The sequence below is a fragment of the Stomoxys calcitrans genome, chromosome 1 (assembly GCF_963082655.1).
Source record: "Stomoxys calcitrans chromosome 1, idStoCalc2.1, whole genome shotgun sequence".
Taxonomy (NCBI): Eukaryota; Metazoa; Arthropoda; class Insecta; order Diptera; family Muscidae; genus Stomoxys; species Stomoxys calcitrans.
The window spans coordinates 54,658,129-54,685,570 of record NC_081552.1 but is presented as its reverse complement, the minus strand read 5'-3'; the positions used below and the strand labels follow the sequence as shown (position 1 = coordinate 54,685,570).

Genomic DNA, 27,442 nt, shown 5'->3' with positions numbered 1-27,442 from the left:
TATTAAAAAATACATTCTTATTTATGCATCCACAAACACTTTATTTATTTTTTTCAACCAGATTAAATACTTGTGAGCAACATCACTAACACTAGCAAACACTCAGTTACAATTAGAAGTTTGACGATCGCGTTTATTTTTCCGTTTGTTTTTTTTATATGGAGTTTCAACGCGAAACCCGAATATAGTACCGACCTTTACTTGATAAAGATATTGAGTAGTTTCCTTACAAACCGTTACTTCACCGTGAAGATCCACGATACAATATCGTCTCCGGGCGGCGTTGGAAATGAAGTTCCTCAGGGGAGTGTTCTAGCGCCTTTTTTTCAACCTGTTATTATATGATTTCCCTCGTACCAGTCGAGATTCGCAAGCAATCCTGTACGCCGCTGACTGTATAATATATGCGCATAATTCCTCACTTATACAGGTCCTTTCCAATGCATCCACTCACCTCAGCTTGATTAATAACTGCTATAAAAAATGGGAAATTAAAATTAATGCTATTAAATCGGAATTTCCAAGGAATGTTGTTCCTGAAAGCAAACTGTTGTAGCTTTTATTTGATGGGCATTGATTTCACCAACCTGATGAAGTTTAATTCACATGCGAGGGCCACTCTACAAAAAGCAAAAAAAAATTACAGCCTTATTCGCGTATCTATTTAATAACAAATATTTATCTCAGAACACCAAATTATTGCTTTGTGAGGTTGCAATCAGGTCTGTACTCCTATATGGGTTTGCCATCTGGTTTTCAATCTCTCCTGTGGTGGCCATGGAACTTGAAATCATTGAGCGCAAAATCGTTAGAAAATGCGTTAACAAAAACTTTGCATCACCAACAAAAAGATTCTCCAATGGCACCATATACGACGCCGCAAAAATCCAGCCTCTGTGTAGATATGCTTGCACCACCAGAAGTTATTCCGTAAGAAATTACAACACCATGAGAACGCACTGCTGATTGATATTTGTAACGCTGAGCTAAATTCGCGCTGGTCTGAAGGGCATACCTTTCTCCTATTTCCATCCTCAGCGAAATGACCGACAACCATTCTGACCAAAACATCTTGCCTGAATTCTACACTAAAACGTTTTATCTTATAAGTACAACATACCTCAATAGTGCAATAAGATCCCACATACATATGTACCTGTAAAAAAGAAAGACAATAACTAATAACTTTAAGATTTCATTTTACACAAATCAATATTTATTTATACAAATTTTCTTTTACTTACCCTATGTGATATCGTGCTCAGCACGTTCATTCATTAAATCATATGCTTTGTTTTTATACACATATATACATACATACAAGCCACTGTCACTGTTTATGCAGATTCGCTTGGTTTTTTAATTTTAAGTGTTATGTAGTTGTAGTAGTTATTTACTTTGACAGAAGATTTAGCTCTGTAGACATATGTTAAGGCCGAGAGCAAGCCTTGTCTCACTCGAACACATTGGTTGCCCCGTAGATCAACCTTTCACGTAGCATGTAGCTTAAGTTCAACAACATAGAATATTAGAACAAGACAAGTATAGTTCCAAGGGTAAAATGTTACCATTCATTATGCATGTACTTACAGTATTGATAATGAAAAAAAATTTCTCAATAAAGAAAATACTTGTACTTTGTCATTGCTGGTCGGCATTAGCAGATATTAACAGAGGACCTATCGCGAAGTTACCAAATTGGGTATTCTCGAAACAGCGAGGTGGCCAGCAAGAGGTATATAACGCAGTGGCGTACCGCAGCACGAGTCAGACTTAAGGCTGGTACTATATTCAGTTTTCGCGTTAAAACTTCATATAAAAAAACAAACGGGAAAATTTGCCGAAATGTGATCGTTTCGTCATAACGTTTTTTTCGTCAAGGGAAAATTTACATTTCGGGACGCCCATTGAGAGCACAACCACAGTCGCTGTGCAACAAGTTATTTTCGTACGCAAATAAACGTGATCGTCAAACTTCTAACTGTAACTGAGTGTTTGTTAGTGTTAGTGATGTTGCCAACAAGTATTTACTCTGGTTGAAAAAAAAAAAATAAAGTGTATGTGGATGCATAAATAAGAAAGAATTTTTTAATATAAGTAAATATACTCGAAAGAAAAATAAATATTTCTTCCACAACAAGCAACTCCATCTATCTGTACGATAAAATAGGGTTTGTGAAAGATTGTGTTGTGCTTTTGGTCTTGCAATTGGCCCTACCTACTTGGTCCTACTACAAAATCTAATTATTTTTACAAATAAATTCTGTATTTGTCTCTTTTTAAATTGTTTTGTGTTTCATTATGTATACATGAATTTCAGTACGACGCAACACTCACGTTTGTATACAAATGCACGTAAGCAGCTGATAAATTTTTTGATGCCATATTAATTTGTATATGTAAAGCTGAGTATTCTGTTCAGCTTTTCAAGCGGAATTCTGTCGAACTCCATATAAAAAAAAACGTCGGCGTAACGTTGGCTAAAAATAGGCCTAAAAGTAGTACTATGCTTATAGTGAGAGAAATGACAAAAATCTAGTGGAAACACTTCAAAGCCTTGCGGGCATCGTTTTTGTATGTTTTATTGATATAAATGTTTCGCTTTTCTTAATTTTTTTGCGATAAAATAAATTAAATGGAGAAAACAATAAAAGCAGATAAAAAACGTGTTTTGGTATGGAAACAAAAACATTTGTTTTCTGTCAAATTCCGCTCGCTGAACAATTAAAAATGTCAGCAACTATTCCGAAAGCAGAATAGAATACCAACCTAAATAGCAAGATTTTGGCCAAAGAAACCCAAAAAAAATCAAATGTGGTAACCTTGTCAACCACCGAAAGAGCGTTTTTCGGAAATTTTTCCACAAAAAAGAACGTAGTACCAGCCTTTATTTGAAAGCGCGTATTGAAAACGTATCAGCAAACAGTAGTTAGCAAGATTTAAAGCTAATATGTAGCTCAATAAATCATTGTGAAGTAAAGTAATTGTAAACGAACTTTGTTTTAATTGGAAGCAAAACGTCTACAGTAAAAATATAATATTGGGTTGCCCAAAAAGTAATTGTTTGTATTATAGTAGTAATATAGTCGGCGTTGACAAATTTTTTCAACGGCTTGTGGCTCTGTAATTGCATTCTTTCTTCTGTCAGTTATCAGCTGTTACTTTTAGCTTGCTTTAGAAAAAAAGTGCGCGAAATTTTGTACAAATACAAATACAAAATTTTGTTTACATTTGTTTGTTTGGCGTCAATTTTAATATGGGTACCACATGTATTGAAAGAAATTCATTTAACAAACCGAATCAACGCTTGTGATATGCACCTTAAACGCAATGAATTCGATCCGTTTTTAAAACGAATCATAACTGGAGATGAAAAATGGATTGTTTACAACAACGTTAGTCGAAAACGATCATGGTCCAAGCATGGTGAACCAGCTCAAACCACTTCAAAGGCTGATATCCACCAAAAGAAGGTTATGCTGTCTGTTTGGTGGGATTGGGAGGGTGTGGTATATTTTGAGCTGCTTCCAAGGAACCAAACGATTAATTCGGAAGTTTACTGCCAACAATTGGACAAATTGAATACAGCCATCAAGAAGAAGCGACCAGAATTGGTCAATCGTAAAGGTGTCATATTCCACCAGGACAACGCTAGATCGCACACATCTTTGGTCACTCGCCAAAAACAGAGTGACCTTGGCTGGGAACTTTTGATGCATCCACCATATAGCCCTGACCTTGCACCATCAGACTACCATTTATTTCGATCTTTGCAGAACTCGTTAAATGGTAAAACTTTCGGCAATGATGAGGCTATAAAATCGCACTTGGTTCAGTTTTTTGCAGATAAAGGCCAGAAGTTCTATGAGTGTGGAATACTAAATTTGCCAGGAAGATGGCAAAAGGTTATCGAACAAAATGGCAATTATATATTTGATTAAAGTTCATTCTAAGTTTCATTAAAAATGCATTTACTTTCTTTTAAAAAATTCGCAATTACTTTTTGGGCAACCCAATGTATATATAAGTTGAAACTCACAATTCAATGGGGGTAATTATTTCAATGGCGTACTAACAGGCTGTTTGAAAAGATACCATGGCAACGTTATTAGATTAAAAAACTAGTTATAGCGAAACGAAAACTTTTCATCAATATATTCCGCTTATCACATATATTGAGCTTCACCGCGAAAACCGAATATTGTACCAACCTTCAATATCAAAATACTAGCGCCGACGTATCAACGATACGGCAAAAATTTAGGTGAATTTCACAAAATGACCATGAAGTTGGCTGCAGTTTTTTTTTTGTTCAAGTCCAATTTTGACGTTTTCTCGTTCTTTTCGTCGGAAACGTTAACGTATACACGTCGCTTGGCTTTGGTGAGTGCTTTTTTTTTTTGTCTTATTAAATCTTGAAAATATCCATTCATCCTTCGCATGTTTATACGAAATTATATACATTTTAACAAATTATGGACAAGCGCGTTGTTTAATTATGCTATTTCGTTTTTCTAGTTCTTAAATTCATTTTCACGAGTCCCTAATTTCACATACTTGCTACAAGATGGTTAGGGAGAACAAAGCTGCCTGGAAAGCTCAATACTTCATTAAAGTCGTCGTAAGTATTTTGTTCTATGATTTTTGTTTGTTTTAATTTGTCCGAACTAATGATGTAAAAAATTCACGTCTGAATGTTTGCCGTCTGAATGCCCCGCTTGAAAAAGCTGAACCCAGGTATTCTGGAAGACTAGTAGTTGAGAAAATGCTTCTTTGAGCGTGTCTGATGCCAATGCAAGCAAGAAAAGTTTTTAATAACAAAGGAACTGTTGACACATCATTTGTTTTTATGTCTTTTTAGGAACTCTTCAACGAATATCCCAAATGCTTCATTGTAGGTGCTGACAATGTTGGTTCACGTCAAATGCAACACATCCGTACCAGCCTTCGCGGCTTGGGTGTCGTTCTAATGGGTAAGAACACTATGATGCGTAAAGCCATCCGCGGCCATTTGGAACAAAACGGGCAATTGGAAAAGTTGTTGCCTCACATTAAGGGCAATGTAGGCTTTGTCTTCACCAAGGGCGATTTGGCTGAAGTTCGTGACAAATTGTTGGAATCCAAGGTCCGTGCTCCTGCTCGTGCCGGTGCCATTGCTCCATTGCTTGTTGTCATCCCAGCTCAAAACACTGGTTTGGGTCCCGAAAAGACTTCCTTCTTCCAAGCCTTGTCCATCCCTACCAAAATTTCTAAGGGTACAATTGAAATTATCAACGATGTGCCCATTTTGAAGCCTGGTGACAAGGTCGGTGCTTCCGAAGCTACTTTGCTTAACATGTTGAACATCTCTCCCTTCTCATATGGTTTGATCATCAACCAAGTCTACGATTCTGGTTCCATTTTCTCTCCCGAAATTTTGGATATCAAACCCGAGGATTTGCGTGCCAAGTTCCAAGCTGGTGTTGCCAATTTGGCTGCCGTCTCCTTGGAAATTGGATATCCTACCATCGCTTCTGCTCCTCACAGCATTGCCAATGGTTTCAAGAACTTGTTGGCTATTGCTGCCACCACCGAAGTGGAATTCAAGGAAGCCACCACCATCAAGGAATACATCAAAGATCCCAGCAAGTTTGCTGTCGCCGCCGCCGCTGCTGCTCCAGTTGCTGCCAGCGCCACCGAGAAGAAGGAAGAAGCCAAGAAGGAAGAATCCGAAGAAGAAGACGACGACGATATGGGCTTCGGTCTTTTCGACTAAAGTCTGCAATACGGCTAATCACAGTCAACACATCATACCAATACAATTTGGTATTATTGCTGTAAAAATTGCGCACTACTATTGCCTAGCATATATCCATCTTTTGTGTTCTATCCATCAAGGCATTAGCAAATTTTGATGTTTTTCGACGACATCTTGAAAACAACTTTTTAACTGTGATTTGTTGGCTTTCACAGGTGCAACAAATTATTGTCGAGGTGTGACAAACCCAATGGCAAGTTGTTGTTACCCTGTGTTTATGCTTAGAAATCTTAATACAAAAATAAAAAGTCGTAATCATAATGATTTTTGTGTATTTGTAAATGCATTGGTATGGTGGGTATCATAATGTACTTCGGGTCCCTACGAAATTTCTACACTGATGTTGAAGAATTTGGATATATCGTGGAATCGAGTACCTGAATTTAAATTTGGGAATTGCTTTATTTTGTACATTGCATGGCACTACGGCTGCTATGTACTATCACCCTATACGGCCCTCCAGCCAGGCCTGAAACGTTGGGTCGCGAATTATCTGTGTGGTCGCCAGTTATTTGTGGAATTTGGGGATAATAAATCGAAACACCGTAATTTCCCAATTCGGGATGATATTTCCGGCACTGTTTAAATTGCTATCCTCCATTTCACCCCCTCCAGACGGCATAGAGATCGTATCATATACGGACCATTCATTGTACGATCATGATATCAGGCCCTCCACCCATTGATGACGTCTGCGATAGGTTAAACATCTACTTCAACGAACTTATCTCTTATATTGCTGCAAGAAATTATAAGATAACTGCCACCAAATCTTCAGCCACATTGTTCACGACATACACGCATGAGGTGCGTACGGAGAAATTGGCCGGTCTGTGATAAGTTACGCAGCGCCAGTGTGGTCCCGTCAGCTTGTGACTCGCAGTGGAATAATATACAGATCTGTCAGAATGCCGGCCTTCGAACTGCGACGGGCAGTCTCCTCAGTTCTCACGTGGACCACCTCCATCAAAAGACAAAGATCCTACCCGTGTGAAGACATAACTTCATGCTGTCTAAGCAATACCTTCTGGTCTGTTATTGCAGATACCATTCAAATCATCATCTTGTGGATAATTATTCACCGCACAGAAGCCTTAAGGTAGATCCACATGATCTAGAGCGTGAGGGCGCTTCAAAAGAGAACCTCTAGATCAAGCGAGTCTAGACAACATTCATGCAGCCACGGTAACAGATGAATAACAGGTGAATCTAGTCCTTGGAGAACGACCGCCTCCCATTCCACCTGAAGAAATTGACCTCCCCAGGCAAACCAGAGTAGTTCTGGCAGATGCAGCCACCTCAACACCTATAGAGCAAGGATTGATGCCGACATGCAAGATGTATGTTCCGATTGTGACCAGGGACCACACGATACACGTCACCTGTTTACCTGCCCAGCCAGACCCACTCGTCTCAGACCAGATCCCTCTGGACGCACCCCATCTTAATCGCAGAGTTCCTGTATCTGGACAATCAACAGAATTAAGCAGACGAAAGATAGAATAAAACACACGGCTTCAACAACAATTCCATGGCAGCCGGTTGTATGTACCGGATTGCCCGATGAAGTCTTTCATCGGCAAGGGCTCCCCCGTGCAAAACACACTGCTACAACAACAACCCCATATATTAGTCGGGGTCTCAACCGGATCGGATCGCGAATTATTTGTGTGGTCCACTGCCGTATGAGTGATGCAGGAATTTCCCTAAGGAGGAGTTATATCCTTGGCACTGTCTAACCTATATTTATCCCCTATGTCACACCCACAACGCGGCATCGAGAAAAAAAATTAAGATATCTGCCACTAAATTATCAGTCAGATTGTTTTCTAAATGAAAAGCGGAATTACGCCCACAGTTTGCGGTTAGTGGATTGCTCCGTACACGGAGTAGGTGCAACTGCAGTCACGGAATCGATTGGAGAGGCCGGGCGGCACCGGGTCTTGCTTAAATAATTAGTGCCTGTGCCCTTGCCTTACTCACCTATAGGAGATTGACAAGGATCGTTACCTCCACAAGCAAGTATTTCGCTACGATGAAGGATTCCGGACACTAACTATTCCAAAATACTTGGTGACACATTGGACTACATTTGTATGCCACACGCAAATTAGTTACGGATATCATTTGGGTATCAGACAAAGAAACCTTGTTAACCACATATAAGAAAATTGACCGAACAGTGGAAACAAACCAACGCCCAATGGCGTCAGGTTGAATCTTCACGGTAGCAGAAGAAGTAGATATGGAGTGAATGCGATTATGGCGATAAAGAAGATATACAAGTTTGAAAAATTCACCCTAATTCCGGATGGCAAAGGCGTAGTCGAATTTCGTCGTGATTCCATTGCTTGATAAGGCGAAAACTATTAGAATACAAATTTATGACAATCCCAAGTACATCACACCTATTTTTTGTGGCCACCGAAGCGCAGAGATCAGCATATCCGACTATGACGGATATCCATGGCAGCCGGTTGAACGTGCCGGATTGAGCCGATGGAATCCTTCAACAGCAAGGGCTGCCGCCTCAGTGTACAACACACTGCTACAACAATAACTACGCCTGGTTTCGAATCCTGGCCAAGAACATCAGAAAAATTTCAGCGGTGGTTATCACCTCCTAATGCTGGCGACATTGGTGAGGTACTTTGCCATGTAAAAACTTCTCTCCAAAGAGGTATATTATAAATAGGAGGTCCCTTATCATTGAGCTAAAATTTGAATCGGAAAGCACTCATTGAAGTTTGCCCCTGTTCCATAATGGAATGTTTATTATTTACTGCAATCGAATTTCGCCATCGACAACCTGAATAAAGATTATTAAAAAAGATTGTATTACTGTAGAAAAGAGCAATTTATGCATGTGGATGATTTTTTTTATTTCCTTACTAATTACATTTGTACGGAAATGAATGCAGAATTTTTAAATTTCTATTTTGGGATCAGACAAAACACAAATTTTAAGTCAAGGTTTCTAACCCCAGAACTTATATACGAATGCTGACATGGTTTAACAAATAAATATTTGTACCTACTATTTCCAAAATATATTACTTTCTTTTATTTAATAACAGTTTTTCCCAAAAATTAATTGTAACAAGAATATGACTGTATATTGCTTTATAATTAACAAATAGCTTTTTATGAATAGTGGATTTATATAACACAAAATTTGTGCTGTTTCTTTTCAAGGTCACATATGTAAGTTCGTAAGGCACATTATGGAATCGAATGAATCGTACATAACTAAACAAAAAACATTGAAAAGAATAGATACTGTTTATACATATACGAAATTGAAACCTATAGAGACATTTTCGACAAATATAGGACTATATATGTTATATTGAAAGGAACACCCTCAAAATGTAGTAGAGCTATGATCTCGAAACGATTGGTAGCCACCACAGTATACTTTTAGTAGTAAGTAATGTCAATAGTATCTTTAATGGGATTGCCCCATTCCTGGGCAATAATCATGATTTCATTCATAGATAGCTTGGGGCCAATTAAGGGATTCATTTGAGTCATGTAGCAACACAGCCAGCTAGAAAAAGAAAACTTGTAAGACGCAGAAGGCAACCATGATAAGAATTGTTGATAAAAAGGGGCAAACACTTACAAGAGCCAACAGGTGGCTGCGGTCAACATTAGGCAGCATTGGGTTATACTGTTTGTAATAGAGGATAAATTAAAAAAAAACACATTAAAAAAAAACCTCAAGTTTTAATTGACTCACCCTTTGTTAGGTCCTCTGGCGAAAAATGGACAAATAATACCAATAAAAGCCCATATGCAGGTGATGATCAAGGGAGGGACATAGGCTTCAACCATTTTGTTCGTTTACTTTACACAAAACACAAAGAAATTAAAAAGGAACGAAGAAATTAAAGGAATTTGGCCAACTCCAAAAAAACTCCCAGCCAAAATAAAAACAGTAAAAATTATTTGCTGTCACGGGTTGTCACATGACTTTTGGTTTGATTGTAGTGTAAAAGTAACCAACATACACGATTACTTGTTAATTTTAAAGCTAACGATTAAATAAGACGTAACGTAACAACAACATTACTATTCTCTTTTTATGAAAACATGAAATTACAGAAATATTTTCATTTTTGTTTTCTTATAAATATATATGCAGTTTTGTTTTTGTCTTTACGCAAAACAAAAATTAGAAATGCTATGTAAACTTAAAAAATAATTTTCATTTTGTGTTTTTATAAGAAGAGATTTACCAGGTCTAAAGGTCTCAATTATTTCGTAGGCTTTAATCTTTCACAAAGTACACTCAAAAGTGTCTTGTATGCTATTGGCAGATGACATATTCCTCTGTAGTTGGCACGCACCATTTTGTCCACACTCTAGTATACGTTTCCAATCATCGGGTATGCGTTCTTCTAGCCAAATTCAGTCGGCAACCCATTGGCTGCTGCTGCCTTATTGTTTTTCAGCCGGGTTGTAATGGGCTGGTTCTGTGTAGTAAGCGTAGGTTCGTTTCCGCTTTTAACCCATCAGCATTTGATTATAAGTGCCTTGTGGTAATAAACTGAAGTTGTGCTTCCTTAAGGTTGGTACTATATTCGGTTTTCGCGGTGAAACTCCATATAAAAAAATGAGCGGAATATTATTGATGAAAAGTGTTCAATTCGCTACAACTTATTTTTTCATCTAGGGGAAATTTATATTTCACGACGCCCAAAAAAGCACAATCACTGTCGCTGCGCAACAAGTCGTTTTCTTACGTAAAATAAACGCGATCGCCAAACTTCAAATTTAACTAAGTGTTTGTTAGTGTAGGTGATCTTGCTCACATGTATTTACTCGGGGTGGAAAAAGATATTATTTGTGGATGGATAAATAATAAATTATTTGTATAAAATATAAATAAATATAATTCTATAATAAATAAAAATTAAATGTTTCTTTCATAACAAGCTATTGTAATAAATCTGTACGAAGTAATAACGATTGCGAGAGAAAGTGTTGTTTTTTTGGTTTTGCTATTACAATAACATGTTGACAAAGGCTTTTGGAAAGTTGTGCTTATGTTGTGTGCGCGACGACAGGGCCCATATTGATGCTATTGTGACTGACATGTTTGTTTAGTTGGCAACTCGGCTGAAACAGCTGACACAATATTTAACTTTAGGCACGTCAGGTCGCTTGCGGACATGGAGGAAAAAGAGAAAGGAAAGGCCATGACAGGAAATTTTGGGAAGATGGCCGGTTTCCTGGACTTTTTCCGCTCTCTTTGGTTTGGATATTGGAGCTGACTGGACGTCGAAGTTGCGTAGAAACTATACCAAACGTTGTGGTTCGAGAGAAGTTTTTTTTGTGGCGAAGTGGCCAGTCGACACAACCCACCTGATATCAACCGTATAAACAAAAAACAGAAACAAGAGACTTGATAGTCCAAATATATATTTTTTTTTATCGAATTTCGTTGTGCCTTAAATCTTAAATTGGTGAAAGGGCATTAGCCCCTAAATAAAGTGCGACCTAAGGGTCGAAGAAAAAAAAAACACTTGTGGATGTGGCAGTCGTACAAACCAAAAATCTGCAAAAGAGAAAAAACTGTGGCATTTCAATTCTATTGTGAGCGCAAACTATAAACTAATAAAAAATAAAGATTAACTAAAGTCTTAAAAGCTAAAATAAAGATTTAATCGTTACAAACTATTTAAAAGAAAAGAAATAAGCAATTAAAGTCTTACAGGCTAGATACTTTAAAGCTAATTAAACATACAAAATACAAGCAAAATTAAAAAAAAAACACGTAAGCACGCGATCGGTCATCCAGCACGTCCAGTCACCATCACCGCTCCAGTCAACGGGGGAGGCGCGAGAAAACCGGCATGATCATACCGACATGCCCATGTAAAAAATCCCTATCCCCTTGGACCGACGAACTACCGACAGACCTCCTTTTTTTATTGCAGTGGTGTATATTTGTAGCAACTTAAAAGAAAAAAAAAAACAATAGTGAAAGTTTATTTATGAAGGTGGTTAGGCATTACAATTGTGCGTAGACGAGACAGCTTACCTTTCAGCGTAACGTAAGAAGGATGTCCAAGGAGACATAGGTTGAGCTCAAGCTAGGTAGCTTAAGTGCAAGTCATAATAGGGTTATTGCCCCATTAACCCAGGCCGATTGTGGTGTCTCTGTAAAGGAGAAGAGAAAAAAACACATTATTATCCCATCGCCACTTAATTATTAAGAAAGAAATGGTATCACATATACAAATAAAATCACACGACAAAAGAAGGAAAAAGCAAATGATGCGTACATATACTAACCGACGGACATATACGGATGGACGGATCAATAGGGTCTAACTACAGCTGCTGATACGGAGCCATCGTCTACTGAGCCCGGATATCCGTCTATATAGGAGAAATAAGAAGCACATCCATCACCGATTGTTTTGGGATCCCCCTTTTTTAAAGCAAACCATTGTTTTACTTGATTTGAATTCTCTAATTGTTGTTCCCTTGAGTTTTTAATTCGATTTGTTCTTGTATTTGGAATCCATTTGCTTTCTATGACTTTCATTCCTTTTGCTGTCAATTTCAAAATCTGATTTCTTTTGTATTTAAATGGGTTCTGATGCTCAGGAATAAATACTCTCGTTTATAACGTGTGAAGAAAAGAAATCATAACGATGGTGGCTTAAGCTAATTCAGGAAGGTGGTAGGGAGCATGTAAAAGGTAAGTAAAGGTACCCGGTGTTGGAATGCCTAGCGCATGAAGTAGGTATCATGGTGAGACCCGATCGTGGTTTCTTTGGGAGGGTCAGACGCTTGGCATGTCAGCCGCCAAGTCACGTATAGTCGGTTGCAGTGTAGGTTATTTGCCCATTCGTTTCGTGAGTAAACGTGTGTGTTTTTGGTTATTGTCCCCTTTTTCTCTTTTGTATGGACATATTTCGGCGTCAATCTTTTTTCCATTTTCATTTAAGCCCGGTATGATATTCTTTTGGTATGGTGTTGAGAACTTCCCTGCAAGAACCCCCCCATCCGGCGAGCGATAGCCGCTCAAAACGCCAGCATACAGGCAAAGCCAAAAGCTCTAGCGGCTGGCGATTTATCGCCCAGCTGATACCAACCTCCAAACACGACCATAACAAAATGGCGCCCGTCGTGTCCTTTTAGTGTCAATAGCTCATGTTTTGTGTAGGAAATTTCTATGATTACTTGTGCGTCGAGAATGAGTCCCGTTTAGGTCATGTAAGAGCCCCTAACGCGTAGACAAAATCAGTTTTTGGGATATGTTGTTTTAATCTAGAAGTCTTGATAGCTCAATAAAAATGAGTTTTTAATTGTTTTTTACTTTAAAATTAATTTTGTTCCTAATTTCATTACAATAGCCCAGTCGTTTATATCTATCATTCCTACGCATCATGTAATCTCCAAGTAGAAGGTGTTTCGTTTGTTGAAGTCCCGTCCAATCGAGTTGAGAGATTCGGGAGGACGAGATGCTTCATCAAAGAAAGCGGTAGATACTTGCAGATTACAGAATGTTTATTTAAGTGACAGTTTTTTGTCTTCAACGTTTACACTCACGGAACCCTTGAACTTAAATTAATAACTATATTGGAACATGTATACACTGGCATTATACAATACGTACATCATTTTACCTTTACTTACCTTTTTGTTGATTTGTTACCTATCACCGATCCATTACATGAATTTGCAGTTCCTTTTCTTTTCCTTCAGTTTTTTTTACTTGGGTAGATTTATTCCCTTAGTAGCAGGAGGTTGCTTTTTGTACGCTAAGTGCTTTGGTGCTTCCTGTTTTTCAGTTTTTCCTGATTTTGCATCCAGCATTTACACCGTCATAAAGGAGATTTCCTTTTTGATCATACATTTGTTAGTTTTGGTTTTTTAAATTCGGCTTTTTGGCGGTATTAGTACGTTTTAGACATTTGGCATTTTGGGCAGATCTTATACTACAATGGTGAATACTCGTTCAGCAAGTAGAGAAGGTTCTGGGTATTCCAGGATGCAGCCAGGAACTTCTCGGGATTTTCGGGCGAGTACAACCTAATCAGCCGTGACTTTCATGACAGCTACAACAACCACAACGGCAGCTAGCAATGCTCCGATCATCAGCTCTTTGGTCCGTGGCTCCACCACTACCTCCAGGCATGGACGATTTGTCTCGGCTATTGAGCAGTACATTCGGCTCGCAAGGCCATATATCCTCTCCAACTTATAGCCCACTCACGTGTCTCAACGTCCCCGAGCCTCCAGCAGATCCGGCTATTAACGTTGGCATGCGCGAAATTATCGCTTCAGTCGTTGGTTTAGCCCGGATAGATTTTGAAAGAGAGCAAACGAAAATAATGAACCGCTTGATACCCACCATAGTCGAAGCTACGAGACGATCGTTAGGAGTGGGTAATTCCGTTCCTAGCAGCAATGTACCAATGGCTCCGATAGTAGCAAGACAGCCTGGACGACCACTTTTAGGCCAGGGACAACATATGTCTTTGGGGCCAACGCAAACGCATCCGCCTAGGGGTTTGCCGTACATGCAGGCGCCAGTTTCGTCGTACCAACAGGCCGAGGCGTTATACTCACAGCCACCGCCTTTTGAACCGAGCACCAGCGCTGTCCCACCATCATCGGTACCAGCACCACCAGTTTCGGAAACCGGTTGTCTTAGCTTGCCATCGGTGTACCGGAATTCTTGGGGTCCAGGCCAGCCAAACTATTATACGCGATTGAATGAGAGGACACAGCAGCCAGATATCAGTGAGCCACCACCATATTTACCGCCGCCGAATTTACCAGGTCATTATTCACACTTTGGAAAGCCTGGAGGTAGCACACACACTGATATGATCGGCAAACTACATCTGGCTAAGTGGGGAATTAAATTTGATGGAACCTCCAAGACCTTGAACGTGCAGGAGTTCATATTTCGAGTAGACGAGCTTAAAAGAGATTACGATTGCCCGGAAGGCGAGTTCCTAACCAAATTCCACCAACTCTTGGAGAAACCAGCTCTTGACTGGTACTGGAACCACCGCAAATGTGGGCCATTTCGGTCTTGGGAAGAAATTGAGAGTGCTCTGCTGACGCAATACCAGCGGTTCGAAAACGAATTCCAGATTGAATCGCAAATTCTTAATCGTCGTCAGCAGCCCCATGAATCCTTCGAAGATTTTTATAATGCGGTGATTCAGTTGCGAAACCAGCAGAAACCGCCCTATCGAGAGGCGGAAATGGTAGAGATTATGAGGGGCAACCTGAAAACAGCATTGGCGCAGATGATATTCTCAGTGAGAGTTAACGACTTGGGGAACTTCTACAGAGAATTTAAAAGAGCGGAAAGCCTTCCTGCAAGTCAGCAGTACCAGCACTCAAATCTTGTGCCACAGCGCGTTCATGAGTTAGCCTGGGAGGGAGAGTTACGCCCAGAGGCCTTAGAAGTGGATGCACTTCAGGGCAAACAAATTTGAAATGTTGGAATTGTGGAGTTGAAGGTCATAGCTGGGTGGATTGTGCCGCGCCCAGAAAATTCTTCTGCTATAGGTGTGGTCATGATGGAGTAACCGTCAAGAACTGCCCGAAATGTCAGGGAAACAGACAGAGGATCCCATCTCAGACTGGAGAGGTGCGGTCGACACCAGTTTAGATCCAGTTCCATCGTCTGATAAAAAAATCACCCTTCTTAGTAATTCCCAACAGCATACGCATAGCTCTACACTTGTCCCGAAGCTGAGAGAATTAAAGCCGTTACATGTCCGGGTTCAAGAGTATAGGGAGGCAAAGGCGAGGATTTTTGGGATCTTCAATAAGGTTAAAAAGGCGCGCGAGCGTTAGAAAAGAGAAAAGCTTTACGGCGACAAATTGCAGCGGCATCGCTCTACGAGGGCGATGACACACACTTTTATACCCGGTTGGTAATTGGCGGTCAGGAAATAGAGGGCTTACTCGACAGTGGTGCCACAGTATCCTGTCTGGGTAAAGGGTGTGTCGACTTTGTCGACAAAGCAAATTTAGTGGTACATCCATTCTACTCGTATATACACACGGAAGATGAAATTTTCTTTTTGGTACCGACTTTGGGAAGGTCTCTTTTCCTCGGCATTGATTTAATGTGCAAATTTCAACTTTTTGTCTAAATTGAGAGTTTGACCACCAACAATGTGAGCCTTTGTGAAGAAGCTGACAAGAAAGTCCATGTGTTGTCAGACTTTCAGCGGAAACGCTTGGAAGATGTGATAGAAAAATTCCCTTGCTTTACTAAGAAAGGCTTGGGCAGGACACAGTCTGAGGTAAACACAATCGACACACATGATGCAACTCCTGTGAAAAGTAGGCACTATCCGGTGTCGCCAGCTGTGCAGAAACTAATGTATGCGGAGTTGGATAGGTTGTTAGCCTTGGGGTGATAGAGCCAAGCGATAGTCCCTGGAGTCATCCAGTGACATAAGTCCACAAGGGCGAGAAAAATAGACTATGCGTTGATGCTCGCAAGCTGAATGCCCTCACCGTCAAGGACGCCTATCCTCTTTAGCATATTGAAGGTCTACTCAGCCGGCTTGGTGACACCTATTATATATCCAGTGTCGACCTAAAGGATGCTTTCTGGCAGATAACCCTTGACGAATCCAGTAAAGAGAAAACAGCCATTACGGTGCCGGGGAGGCCTCTTTACCATTTTACCGTCATGCCTTTTGGGTTGTGTAATGCAGCACAGAGGTGACGCCGGTTAATGGACAACGTGATTCCCACAGCACTAAGAGACCGTGTTTTTGTTTATCTTGGTGGTGTCGCCAGATTTTGACACTCACCTGGAGTCGCTGAAGCGTTTGGCCAAATTGTTAACCAAAGCGGGGCTCACGATAAATGTGGCAAAATCCAAATTTTGCTTCAAAGAGCTGCGATACTTAGGCTATATTGTTTGTGGAGGTACTCTCAAGGCGGATCCAGCATAGGTTGAAACTAAAGGGTGATTTTTTTGAGGTTAGGATTTCATGCATTAGTATTTGACAGATCACGTGGGATTTCAGACATGGTGTCAAAGAGAAAGATGCTCAGTATGCTTTGACATTTCATCATGAATAGACTTACTAACGAGCAACGCTTGCAAATCATTGAATTTTATTACCAAAATCAGTGTTCGGTTCGAAATGTGTTCAAATTTTGACAAATTTTGTTCAGCGATGAGGCTCATTTCTGGTTGAATGGCTACTTAAATAAGCAAAATTGCCGCATTTGGAGTGAAGAGCAACCAGAAGCCGTTCAAGAACTGCCCATGCATCCCGAAAAATGCACTGTTTGGTGTGGTTTGTACGCTGGTGGAATCATTGGACCGTATTTTTTCAAAGATGCTGTTGGACGCAACGTTACGGTGAATGAACACATTTCGAACCGAACACTGATTTTGGTAATAAAATTCAATGATTTGCAAGCGTTGCTCGTTAGTAAGTCTATTCATGATGAAATGTCAAAGCATACTGAGCATCTTTCTCTTTGACACCATGTCTGAAATCCCACGTGATCTGTCAAATACTAATGCATGAAAATCCTAACCTCAAAAAAATCACCCTTTATAACTCGATTTGACTACCCATAGACGGCCAAACAAGTGAGAAGTTCCATGGGCGCCACCGGCTGGTATAGGCGGTTCATACCCGAGTACGCGACGATAGCTACCCCGACCTTCGACCTTCCCATTGCATATTTTTCACGAAGGAATTATTCAGTAACGGAGAGAGAGTGTTTGAGTTAATGGCCCTATATTGAGTTAATGGCCTTCACCATCATCACTGATCATAGCAGCCTCAAATGGTTGATGTCCCATAGGGATTTAAGCGGAAGACTGGCGAGGTCGAGCCTCCACTTACAGTCCTTCGCGTTCGATATCGAGCATAGGCAGGGTACCCAGAACATTGTTCCGGATACCTTGTCTAGGTACGATATGGACGAACTGTCCGCGGACTTAGGACAATTATTGACCCTCTCCTCGCCAGTCTTTAAGTCTGACGCCTATCAAGATCTTACCCGGAGTATTGAATAAAACGCGGCAAGTTTACCCAATTTTCGGGTTATCGATGGTATCGCCTACAGAAGAACGCGACACTACGACGGTGATCCTTTGCGTGAGGATTTCGCGTGGAAGTTGTGGATGCCGGCCGAGCTGACTGAAGAAGTCATCAAAAGGCCTCATTGCCCACCTACCTCAGCTCATGGCGAGTTTCACAAGACGTTGCACCGTGTAAAAGAGTTATTTTACTGGCCAAACATGAATGTAATTTGTAAAGAGACAAAGCCGGCAACCAGAACTTTACGTCCGCCCATTGGAAAGGAATTTGAGGTGGGACGACCATTCCACCGCATCTATATGGATTTCCTAGGCCCCTATCCGCGCTCCATGTCGTGGAATTCCTTTATTTTTATCGTTTTAGACCATATGTCTAAATACGTGCTGTTAAAAGCAATGGGTAAGGCGAATGCCAAAAATGTGGTAGTTTCTGAATTTCGAAGTTTTCCACAAGTTCGGCACTCTAGAGGTCATTGTCTCCGACAATGGCAAACAGTTTGTAAGTAAGGAATTCCAGGACTTGGTTAAAAATTTCGGCGTAAGCCACATGAGGACCGCTACCCATTCGCCACAGGCCAACGTGTCGGAGCGTGTTAACCAGTCGATACTGGCCGAGATAAGGGCGTACCTTAGCGAAGACCATCGCGAATGGGACCTGGGGCAAGAACTAGACCCCCACCAAACAATGAGTTTATCCATGAGCGCTACGCTTCGCAATCAGCCGAAGATCTTTACTGGCAGTCTCCACAAAACATGCCGTATTCACAAATGCCGTCTCCGTGCCCAAGATATGACGTGAAGAAATTGAGAGTGCGTTTGATGGTAGCAACCAGAAGATGGACGCGAAGGATTTTATGTTTCAACTAGAATCCATGAGGCAAGACTACGGATACCCGTATGAAGAGCTGCTCAGAGACTTCCCAAAGCTACTCGAGAGTAGCGCACTGGACTGGTATTAGCAGCAGCGTCGTATCGCTCCATTCTATCACTGGAGAAGCATTCTTGGCCCAATTTCACAGCTTCCAGAATGAATTCCAAATTCAAAAGAGGATTATGGACAGACGACAATTACCTAATGAGTCGTTCAAAGATTTTTTCATTGCAATAATAAAAAGACAAATCAGTGGAAATTATGAAAGGGAACTTACATGGATTGAACCATTTCCGCCAAGAATTTAAACGTGCCGAGGCGATGGTTGCTAGACAAAGACAGGCTTATCATCAAAGACCCTACCAAACACCAAGAGTGCATGAGCTCTATTACCAGGAAATATACCCTGAGCCAGTGAAGGAAACAGTCGATCTAGAGATAGATGCGCTAAGAGATACAACGAAGTACACTTGTTGGAATTGCCGCAAGAACGGCATTGGGTGTCCTGTACCCGTAAGCTGAGAGTTTTGCTTTCGATGCGGTAAAGAAAGAGTTGTAAACCAAAGTGTCCTAAGTGTCAGGGAAACTTGATACGGAGAGCGTCCCGTACTGCGTTCGACACAAACGGAGACCCCACAGCAGTAGAGGAGGATTCCAGACAAACACCTAGCTTTTCTAATTCAACACCCATGAGAATTCTGGTTAATCCAGAGCCAAAGACTGCTAGATAGCTAACCAGATTAGGGAGCTAAAACCATGGCATGTGCGTATGAAAAAGCGAGAGTTAGAATTTTTGGACAGGTTTCCACTAAAGTAAAGAGAGCACAGGAGCGGTATAAGCGAAGGAAGCAGATTCGTCACACAATTGCTTCGGCTTCTTTGTATGAGGGTGACGATACAAGGCTCTACACTAAAATTCGAATTCAGCACTTCGAAATAGAAGGCTTGCACGATAGTGGTGCCACCGTATGCTGCCTTGGTAAGAATTGTATTGAATTTGTTTAGCGAATTGGTGTAGATATACTGTACTTTTATTCGTTTATTATTCTTTTGATGTGGAGCATCGGCAGGGTTCTAAGAATGTAGTGCCAGATACCCTGTCCAGATATGGCATGGAGGAGTCGATTCTCTGATAGATTTGTCCGCGGAGGTTTTTAAGTCGGATAGTTATAATGAACTGATTTCCACTATCTTGAGGAACACTGACAATTTTTCAGATGTTAAAGTTGTAGACGGGTATATCTACAAAAAGACCCAGCACTACGAAGGCGTGCCCATTCACGAGGATTTTTCGTGAAAACTATGGCTTCCCCAAGAATTGACCGCAGGTATGATTGAGAAACCTCACTGTTCACCGCAGGCTTCGCATGGGGGGTTTCATAGGACTTTAAGGAGGATAAGGGAGTATTTCTATTGGCCCAACATGCCTAGGTTGTGAAGTTTGCAAGTCCGCGAAGCCAGCCAATACTACCCTTCGTCCACCGATGGGGAAGGAGACCCTATTGGAGAGACCGTTCCAGCGAATCTATGTAGATTTCCTGGGTCCATACCCCCGCTCAAGGAATAAGAACTCTTTTATTTTTATCGGGTTCGGCAATGACGAAAGCAAGTTCTAAGAATGTCACAAAGTTTCTAGTTTATGGGGTCTTCCTTAAATTTGGTACGCCTCAGACAATTGTGTCCGATAACGGGCCGCAATTCGTTAGTAAGGAGTTTCGAGAGTTGATGACAAGATTCGGGATCAGTCACCTAAGAACGGCTACGCACTGTCCCCAGACAAATGCTTCGGAGAGGGTAAATCAGTCCATCCTGGCGGCTGTACGTTTGTATTTGAAGGAAAGCCACCAGGAATTGGATAAGCATTTGTCTGAGATAGAGTGCTCCCTGCGTTCTTCAGTGCACTCATTGATAGGAGTTACCCCCTACTTTGCCTTGTTTGGCATGAACATGATTTAGCATGGCAGCGTGTACGCCCTGGCAAAGAAGTAGTGGTTTTTGAATGATCCCGAAAATGACATCATTCCGAAGTCGATCAAACTGGAGCTGATAAGGAAGACCGTCAGAGAGAATCTACATAAAGCCTATTTGGGCAATAAGAGGAAATACAATGTTAGGAGTAGGACTGTTCGGTTTGTACCAGGAAAAGAGCTGTACCGCAGAAGTTTTCAACAGAGTGAATTTAAGAATCAATTCAATGCGAAATTAGGCCTGAAATTCCACAAATGCCGGAGAGTGAAACCAGTTGGAAACTGCCTCTATGAGGTAGAAGGTTTGAAAGTCAAGCCTTTGGGTGTATATCACATGAAGGACTTGAAATAGTAAAGAATCTGCGATTGCTCCATGCAGTGCGAAATTTTTTTTATTTTCTTTTTTTTTTGTCTCGAGGTTGACACCAGACGACTTCCAACAAGGAGTCAGATTTTCTCGGCGGCGATTGAGGAGAAGATATAGTTTCGACTATTATATCATTGATACGGTAGCATTTTGGCAGCTAGAATATGCCTGGAAAATTTTAGTCTTTCACAACTCGTGGAGAGTTTTTTCGGCAACAGTGGTTGGAATTGAAAGGTTTCAAACTCTGTTCTTTTTCGGTGTGGTTTGAGAGAAGGTAAAAGGAGTTCCTCCTATGTGTTTTTGAAAGACCGCGGAATGTTTGTATTTTCAATTCAATTCAAAATTAAATTTTTGTTTTGAGAACAATTTGAAAACTCTGTTCTTTTTCGGTGTGGTTTGAGAGAAGGTAAAAGGAGTTCCGCCTATGTGTTTTTGAAAGACCGCGGAATGTTTGTATTTTGAATTCAATTGAAAATTAAATTTTTGTTTTGAGATTTCAATTCACCTATTTCGAGCCCAGTGGCAGAAGTTGTTTTCGTTGGTGATTTGAGCGAAGTACATGGGACAGATGTTGCATAGATACTACAAGTTTTTTTTTTCAATCCTTTCGCGCAGATAGCGAGTGGTACTGAAACTGGTTTCCGCAAGGATAATTGACATTCCAATTTTCCCGTTCGCATTAATTTTCGATTTAAATCTTCCATTGCGGAAGAATTCTGTCCTTTGAACAACAATCTACTCTAATTCTGGTTACTATTGGGTTTGCGTAGTTCACATACTCACCGTTTACAGGATTTTTGTTGTTGTAACAGTGTATTGTACACTGATGCGGCAACCTTTGCCAATGAAGGACTCCATCGGGTCAATCAGGTACGTACAACCGGCTGCCCTGAAATTGATTTATTGTCCCGGCCAACTACTGCCCTTTTTTGGCGTATGAAATGGCCTAAAGGAAAGGAAAGAAAAAAAAAACAAGATTAGAAAAAGAAACTTTTTTATTTTTTTTATAACGCGACACGTACCTGTAACATTACGATCTTTGGACGGACATAGACAGACAGACAGAGAGTAAGCGTTCAGGTGGGACGAGATACCACCATTGACTGGCTTTATCTTTCCCAAGTGCTTACTGACCATAGAGTCAACGATGAACCATTTGCACCAAGCAACGGAGATGACTGCCGGAGATTTCGTAACCAGAGTACTACGATATCTTTCCTTAAATAGTGATTCCAACGGATGCTAACGTCTCTGGGCGGTCAAATTGTGACGAGCCTACCCCCTGGGCCCCACCGAATCTATGACAGGATGCACATCGAAGGACTATGAGCTGCCAAAGGAAATTTACAGCAGTTGGAATCCCAGTGGGAGGAAAGACACGAGGCAGAGTCACTACGGTGAAAGGGCCGAAACGCCGTACTCGGTGACGAAGACTCTGGTACCCATTCCCGAATTTGGTCTTCAGGAGCACCGCGGATAACTTTGGCACATGTTATGCTCCAAGGAGTGTTTTGGCCACACATGTTTTTGACCCGGATATTGCCCGGTGGATCTTGGTATCCAGGCTTATTTCGACTAAGCATAGTCTGGCGCTTTATTTTTAGGCATACTTTTGGTCTATGGAGGTTTTTGTTGGTACCTAGGGAATCAGAAGGTTAACCCTTTGTTAAATTATGCACTTATTACCTACCTCGCATATTAGTCCTTCGCGGAAGGCCCCCTACGTTTTCCGATGGAGGATGCTCCATTCATCGAGATGTGGGTTACGGCTTGGTCGTCAGTGCCGTCCAGTAGTTCTTTTTCTTGAGGTCTGGAAAGATATAAAGAAGATATAAAATGTTTTTTGTGCAGAAAGAAGAGGAAAAATTAGACAAAATGTAAAGAGAACTTTCAGTAGAGGTTTAATTTTTTATTGCGTTAATTTGTCGATTAGATTTGGTAATATGTTGCCTTGATTCATTTTGGGCTTCGGTTTTGGCTCTTTTCTCTAGATTTATATTTCCGTATATTCGTTTGAAATTTTTCAGTTTGCACCTTTAAATTGCATAAATTCTGTCAATCTATTTTCACTTATTTTAATTTTCTTTGGAATTTGTCCAAATTCGGTTTTTACGATTTTTAAATATATTCAAGTGTGTGTTTTAATATAAAGTTTTCTAGAAAGCGTTTTGAAAGCAAATTTTATATTTTATTCATTTATATATTTATTTTTTGTACGTTTCGTTGGAAATTTGTTTTTTCAATATCGATTTGTTTCATCAGGATCGCATGAATTTGTGTTTTCAATAATTTTTTAGGCAAACCTTATTTTGCTTGAATTTTTATTATAGTCATTCCTATTCTCACTAGATCTTCATTCCAAATTTTTGGTCTATATCTACCATGGTGCGGAATATGTTTTTTATGACCATTAGGACCCAAATGGGGTTCATACACACTCACACAAAAAATATATTTTTTTAATAGCCAAGTCGTGCATATATATATATATATATATATATATTTATATATATATAAATATATATATATATATATATATATATATATATATATATATATATATATATATATATATATATATATAGAATTCCAATGGGAATTCTGTTAAATTATAGGCTTTTATATTCATTTGTAGGAATAACATTTAATAATTTGTTTTTACACCGCTTGTAGTGGGAAATCTCTGCCTTTCATTTTCACTTACACACACACGTAATTTTTTTGCAGGGCATTTATTTTGACACAAAATTTTCGCGAAAACAATTGAAACGGGATCACGAGCACGATACACACTTTGTTTAATTTTTTTCGCACGATACTTACAAAAATTATTTTTTTTGCCATAGCCGGTCCAGTTGGTGCTGCTGCCGTGTTATTGTTATGGTGGTGTTCGGAGGTGCAGGATTTACCGTGTTTGTGGTGTCATGTGGTGCCTTGCCGGTATGCTAGCGTTGAGCACGGCTAGAGCTCGCCGGATAGGGTTGGTTTTTGCAACCAATGACAACCTTATACCATACACAAAAAATCATACCGGTCTTAACTAAATAAAAATGAAAAAGGAAGGCCGAAATAAGTCCACAAAGATAGGGGTAGACGAAGATACAATGCAAAAAAAAAGGAGAACACGTTCACTGACGAAATGAATGGACAAATAACTTACACTGCACCGGACGGTACGTGGCTTGGCGGCTGCCTTGCCAAGCGTTTGCCCTCCCACAGAAGCCGCGATCGGGCTTCACCATGATATCCATTCCCATGCATTGGATATCCCAAACTCAGTACCTTTACTTACCCTTGAACTTTGTCCCTATCACCTTCCGAAATTGGCCTAAGCCAACAACAGGTTTAGAATTCTGTTCAACGTTATAAAATCTTTCATAGTTTTATTCTAGCGAACGACTAAAATACAAAACAGGATTTGAATAGAAATTTAGTTTGAAAATCCAATGGGAAATTAAATGCAAACATTCGGAAAAACGTCAAAAAAAATCAGAATAAACTAAAAAAAAACAATAATATGAAACGGCGTTTCTCTTCTTCTTCTAGTGTAGGAACAGGACCAGGAATAATGCGAGATGGACTCCCAGATCGGCAGATGATGATGGCACCAGCTTGGTACCGGTAGATGGACCCTCAGTTGATCTGTCCGTCCGTATGTGTCTATCTGTTTATTGGTAAGTATGTTTATTTTTTCTTTGTGTTTGGTACCTATATTTGCATTAATATTGTTTTTATGTTCTTTTTATGTAGTATTTTTCTCTCGGTGGCTTTATATGTAAAAATATGCATATGCATGTATTTTTTCTTAGCTTCTCTTGCATTAGAGACAGCACAATCGGCCTCACTATTGGGACACCACCCCCACTTTAAACCTACGTCAAAGCTACCTAAGCTGAGCTCAACCTGAGACGCCTTGGCCACCTTTTATACAATAGTTAAAAAATGTAAATTTCATAGCAACTAAATACACGATTGTCTTGCCTAACCACTCTTAATAAACATTTGCATTTCTCTTTCTTTACAAATATAGGCTGAAACAAAAGGAAAATAAGGAAGTCAAGTCTGGAATCCGTTTGTCCGAAGTTAATTGTAATTCAACTGTCGGCATAGGGCTTTACATGGGGCATGTCGGTCTGAGCATGCCAGTTTGCTGCGTCTCCAACGTTGATTGAAGCGGTGATGGTGGCTGCACGTGGCCGAAAAGATACGATCATTTTGAGGTTTTGTCTAGCTTGTAAGTTTATGGTTTATTTAGCTTGTAAGTGTTTATGGTTTATTTAGCTTGTAATTGTTTGGGTAGTTTATTTTAGTTTGCAGGTTATTTATCAAGTAAGTTCATTTAGCTGTTAAGATTAAAGTCTTTTTTTTCAGGTTTCACTTTTTCATATTTCTGTTAAAAATTCAAGTTTCAATGTTTGTTTGGCACACAATTAACCATCAGTAAAAAAAACACAAGCATTAGCATCTCTTTCTTCTTCTTTAAAAGTGTTGGTTTGGTCGTACTACAAGGCATATGCCTGGCTTTAGTTTTACAACAACAAAAAACACTAGATTTCACTCGATTCCCACGTTCAACCAGCTTGAATGTTCAAATCCAAGAGAAAGGAAATGGCCCAGGAAATCGTCCATCTTCCAAAAATTTCCTGTCATGGCCCTTTTCCCTTTCACTTTTCTTCTCATTGTTTATATTTGTCCCCAAGACATCAGTCATGAACAACGGCACCTATACGGCAGCTGTTTATGCCGTGTTGCCAATCGAATACACCTTGTGTCATTCACAATACCACGGTTAGTGGCCCTATTCAAGTTTTGACATCGCGCACACAACATTATTTTAATTATGAATGACAGTGGCCATTCATCTATTTTAACAGCGTTACAGTGGTGTGGCCACTCATACAGGATACCGACCCTATTTCAATAAAGAAACGTATACGGCTGTCATTTATAGTTCCTAGCAATTCATCGTTCTTAGGGGTTGTATACACTATTAGATACGTGTGTTTGGCAGGGAGATGTAAATAGGAATTAAACCAGGGTAGATTTACCTAGTAAATTCCATAAAAAGGTCAATGTCAAACAACCAGAATAGAAATGTATTAGACGAATTGCCATGGGAGCAAGTTGTTGAAATAAGATGGCTGAACGATATGTCGCACAAAAATGAGGTTTTCCATGGTATAACTAAGCAAGGTAGCGATCCAAATATTTAGGGATTGCAGACCAAGGTAGGTTTTAGGGATCGCTGCTCGGATTTATTCGAATATAAAGCCAGGAATATCTTAGGAATTGCACTTTTTTCCCAACCATTCTTTAACAGTGATGTTGGATGGTTGGGTTTGTCGCGTGCGCCTTGACGTCGCTAAAAGCCCCATCTAGCCGACAATTGCCGAACGTAGTCAGCTGCTTAGTCATGAACCACGACCCCTGTCTGAATGACAGTAGGACAGTTGGTTGTGTGTTGTCATTTGGCTCACCAGAGGAAATTCTGGCTGGGAAGAGCGCCATGATGGGAAAAATGATAACGTAAGCCACTGGAACAGGAGGAAAAATTTGAGACGTCGAAGCAGCCGGAGGTGAGAACGAAGTGACTATCAATGAAAGTGCAGTGCCATTTATCAAGTGACAACAACAACAAAACGTGTAAAAAAATAATCTTAGCCTTTGGTCAAATTTTTTTTTTCTTAATTGTTGATGCTTGCCGGTTTCTAAATAGCAACACCGTATTTCAATCTGTGGAATTGCAAGTTATTCGACATCATTGTGAGTTATTGCTAGGGCAGGAAAGTAAACGAAAGAAGTGAAATTCCAACTCTTTCACGGTCCTTGCCCTTCCCCTATAGAAAGAGCTCGATCTGGGCAGGTAGGAAAGTTTATTAGGGATTTTTGTTCCGGCCAATTGGGCCGCAGATGCTGTCCTTTTTTTGGCGTATGAAATGGTCTAAGGGAAAGAAAAGAAAAAAAAACAAGATTAATAAAAGCAACGTTTTTATTTTTTTTGATAACGCGACACATACCTGTAACATTACGATCTTTGGACGGACATATGCGGACAGACAGAGAGTAAGCGTTCAGGTGGGACGAGATACCATTGGCGGTAAATTCCCTGGCAGAAGAGAAGCCTATGTGTAATCAGCTTTACCCTACAAATGTACATATTATTAAATGCCTTTCGTTTTGTAACATTTTATTTAATTTTCCAGAATTTTAAATTTTTATTAGTAGTCAATGAATTTGTTTGTTTATTATGAAGGGATTTAAAATTAGATTTGAGAAATTCACTTTGTTTTACTGAATTTTTAATTTGTTTACCATATTCCTTAAGAATGAGTCCATCTTATAGGAAATAAATAAAAACGGTCTTGTTTATAAC

The 27,442-nt window shown here is 40.1% G+C and overlaps 2 protein-coding genes and 3 long non-coding RNA genes across 5 annotated transcripts; 1 reads left to right on the top strand and 4 right to left on the bottom strand.

The window, feature by feature from the left end:
* Positions 1-18: 18 nt before the first annotated feature.
* LOC106093582 (uncharacterized) lies at positions 19-2,041 on the bottom strand. Its single transcript, XR_001222378.2, has 3 exons — positions 1,591-2,041; positions 1,245-1,505; positions 19-1,156 (listed from the first exon to the last, which is right to left on the bottom strand). It is a non-coding gene; the product is annotated as an uncharacterized LOC106093582 (long non-coding RNA).
* Positions 2,042-4,282: 2,241 nt separating this feature from the next.
* LOC106093581 (large ribosomal subunit protein uL10) lies at positions 4,283-6,058 on the top strand. Its single transcript, XM_013260655.2, has 3 exons — positions 4,283-4,383; positions 4,519-4,621; positions 4,862-6,058. The coding sequence occupies exons 2-3, from the start codon at positions 4,568-4,570 to the stop codon at positions 5,753-5,755; spliced, it is 948 nt and encodes a 315-aa protein (XP_013116109.1). The 5' UTR covers positions 4,283-4,383; positions 4,519-4,567; the 3' UTR covers positions 5,756-6,058.
* Positions 6,059-8,837: 2,779 nt separating this feature from the next.
* LOC106093575 (V-type proton ATPase subunit e) lies at positions 8,838-9,786 on the bottom strand. Its single transcript, XM_013260648.2, has 3 exons — positions 9,540-9,786; positions 9,423-9,470; positions 8,838-9,347 (listed from the first exon to the last, which is right to left on the bottom strand). The coding sequence occupies exons 1-3, from the start codon at positions 9,632-9,634 to the stop codon at positions 9,218-9,220; spliced, it is 273 nt and encodes a 90-aa protein (XP_013116102.1). The 5' UTR covers positions 9,635-9,786; the 3' UTR covers positions 8,838-9,217.
* A 12,761-nt stretch (positions 9,787-22,547) lies between these two features.
* Positions 22,548-24,037, bottom strand: LOC131994295 (uncharacterized). The gene is made up of 3 exons (XR_009396606.1): positions 23,893-24,037; positions 22,760-22,879; positions 22,548-22,708 (listed from the first exon to the last, which is right to left on the bottom strand). It is a non-coding gene; the product is annotated as an uncharacterized LOC131994295 (long non-coding RNA).
* A 383-nt stretch (positions 24,038-24,420) lies between these two features.
* On the bottom strand, positions 24,421-27,203 carry LOC131994033 (uncharacterized). The gene is made up of 2 exons (XR_009396388.1): positions 27,087-27,203; positions 24,421-27,010 (listed from the first exon to the last, which is right to left on the bottom strand). It is a non-coding gene; the product is annotated as an uncharacterized LOC131994033 (long non-coding RNA).
* Between the last annotated feature and the right edge of the window lie 239 nt (positions 27,204-27,442).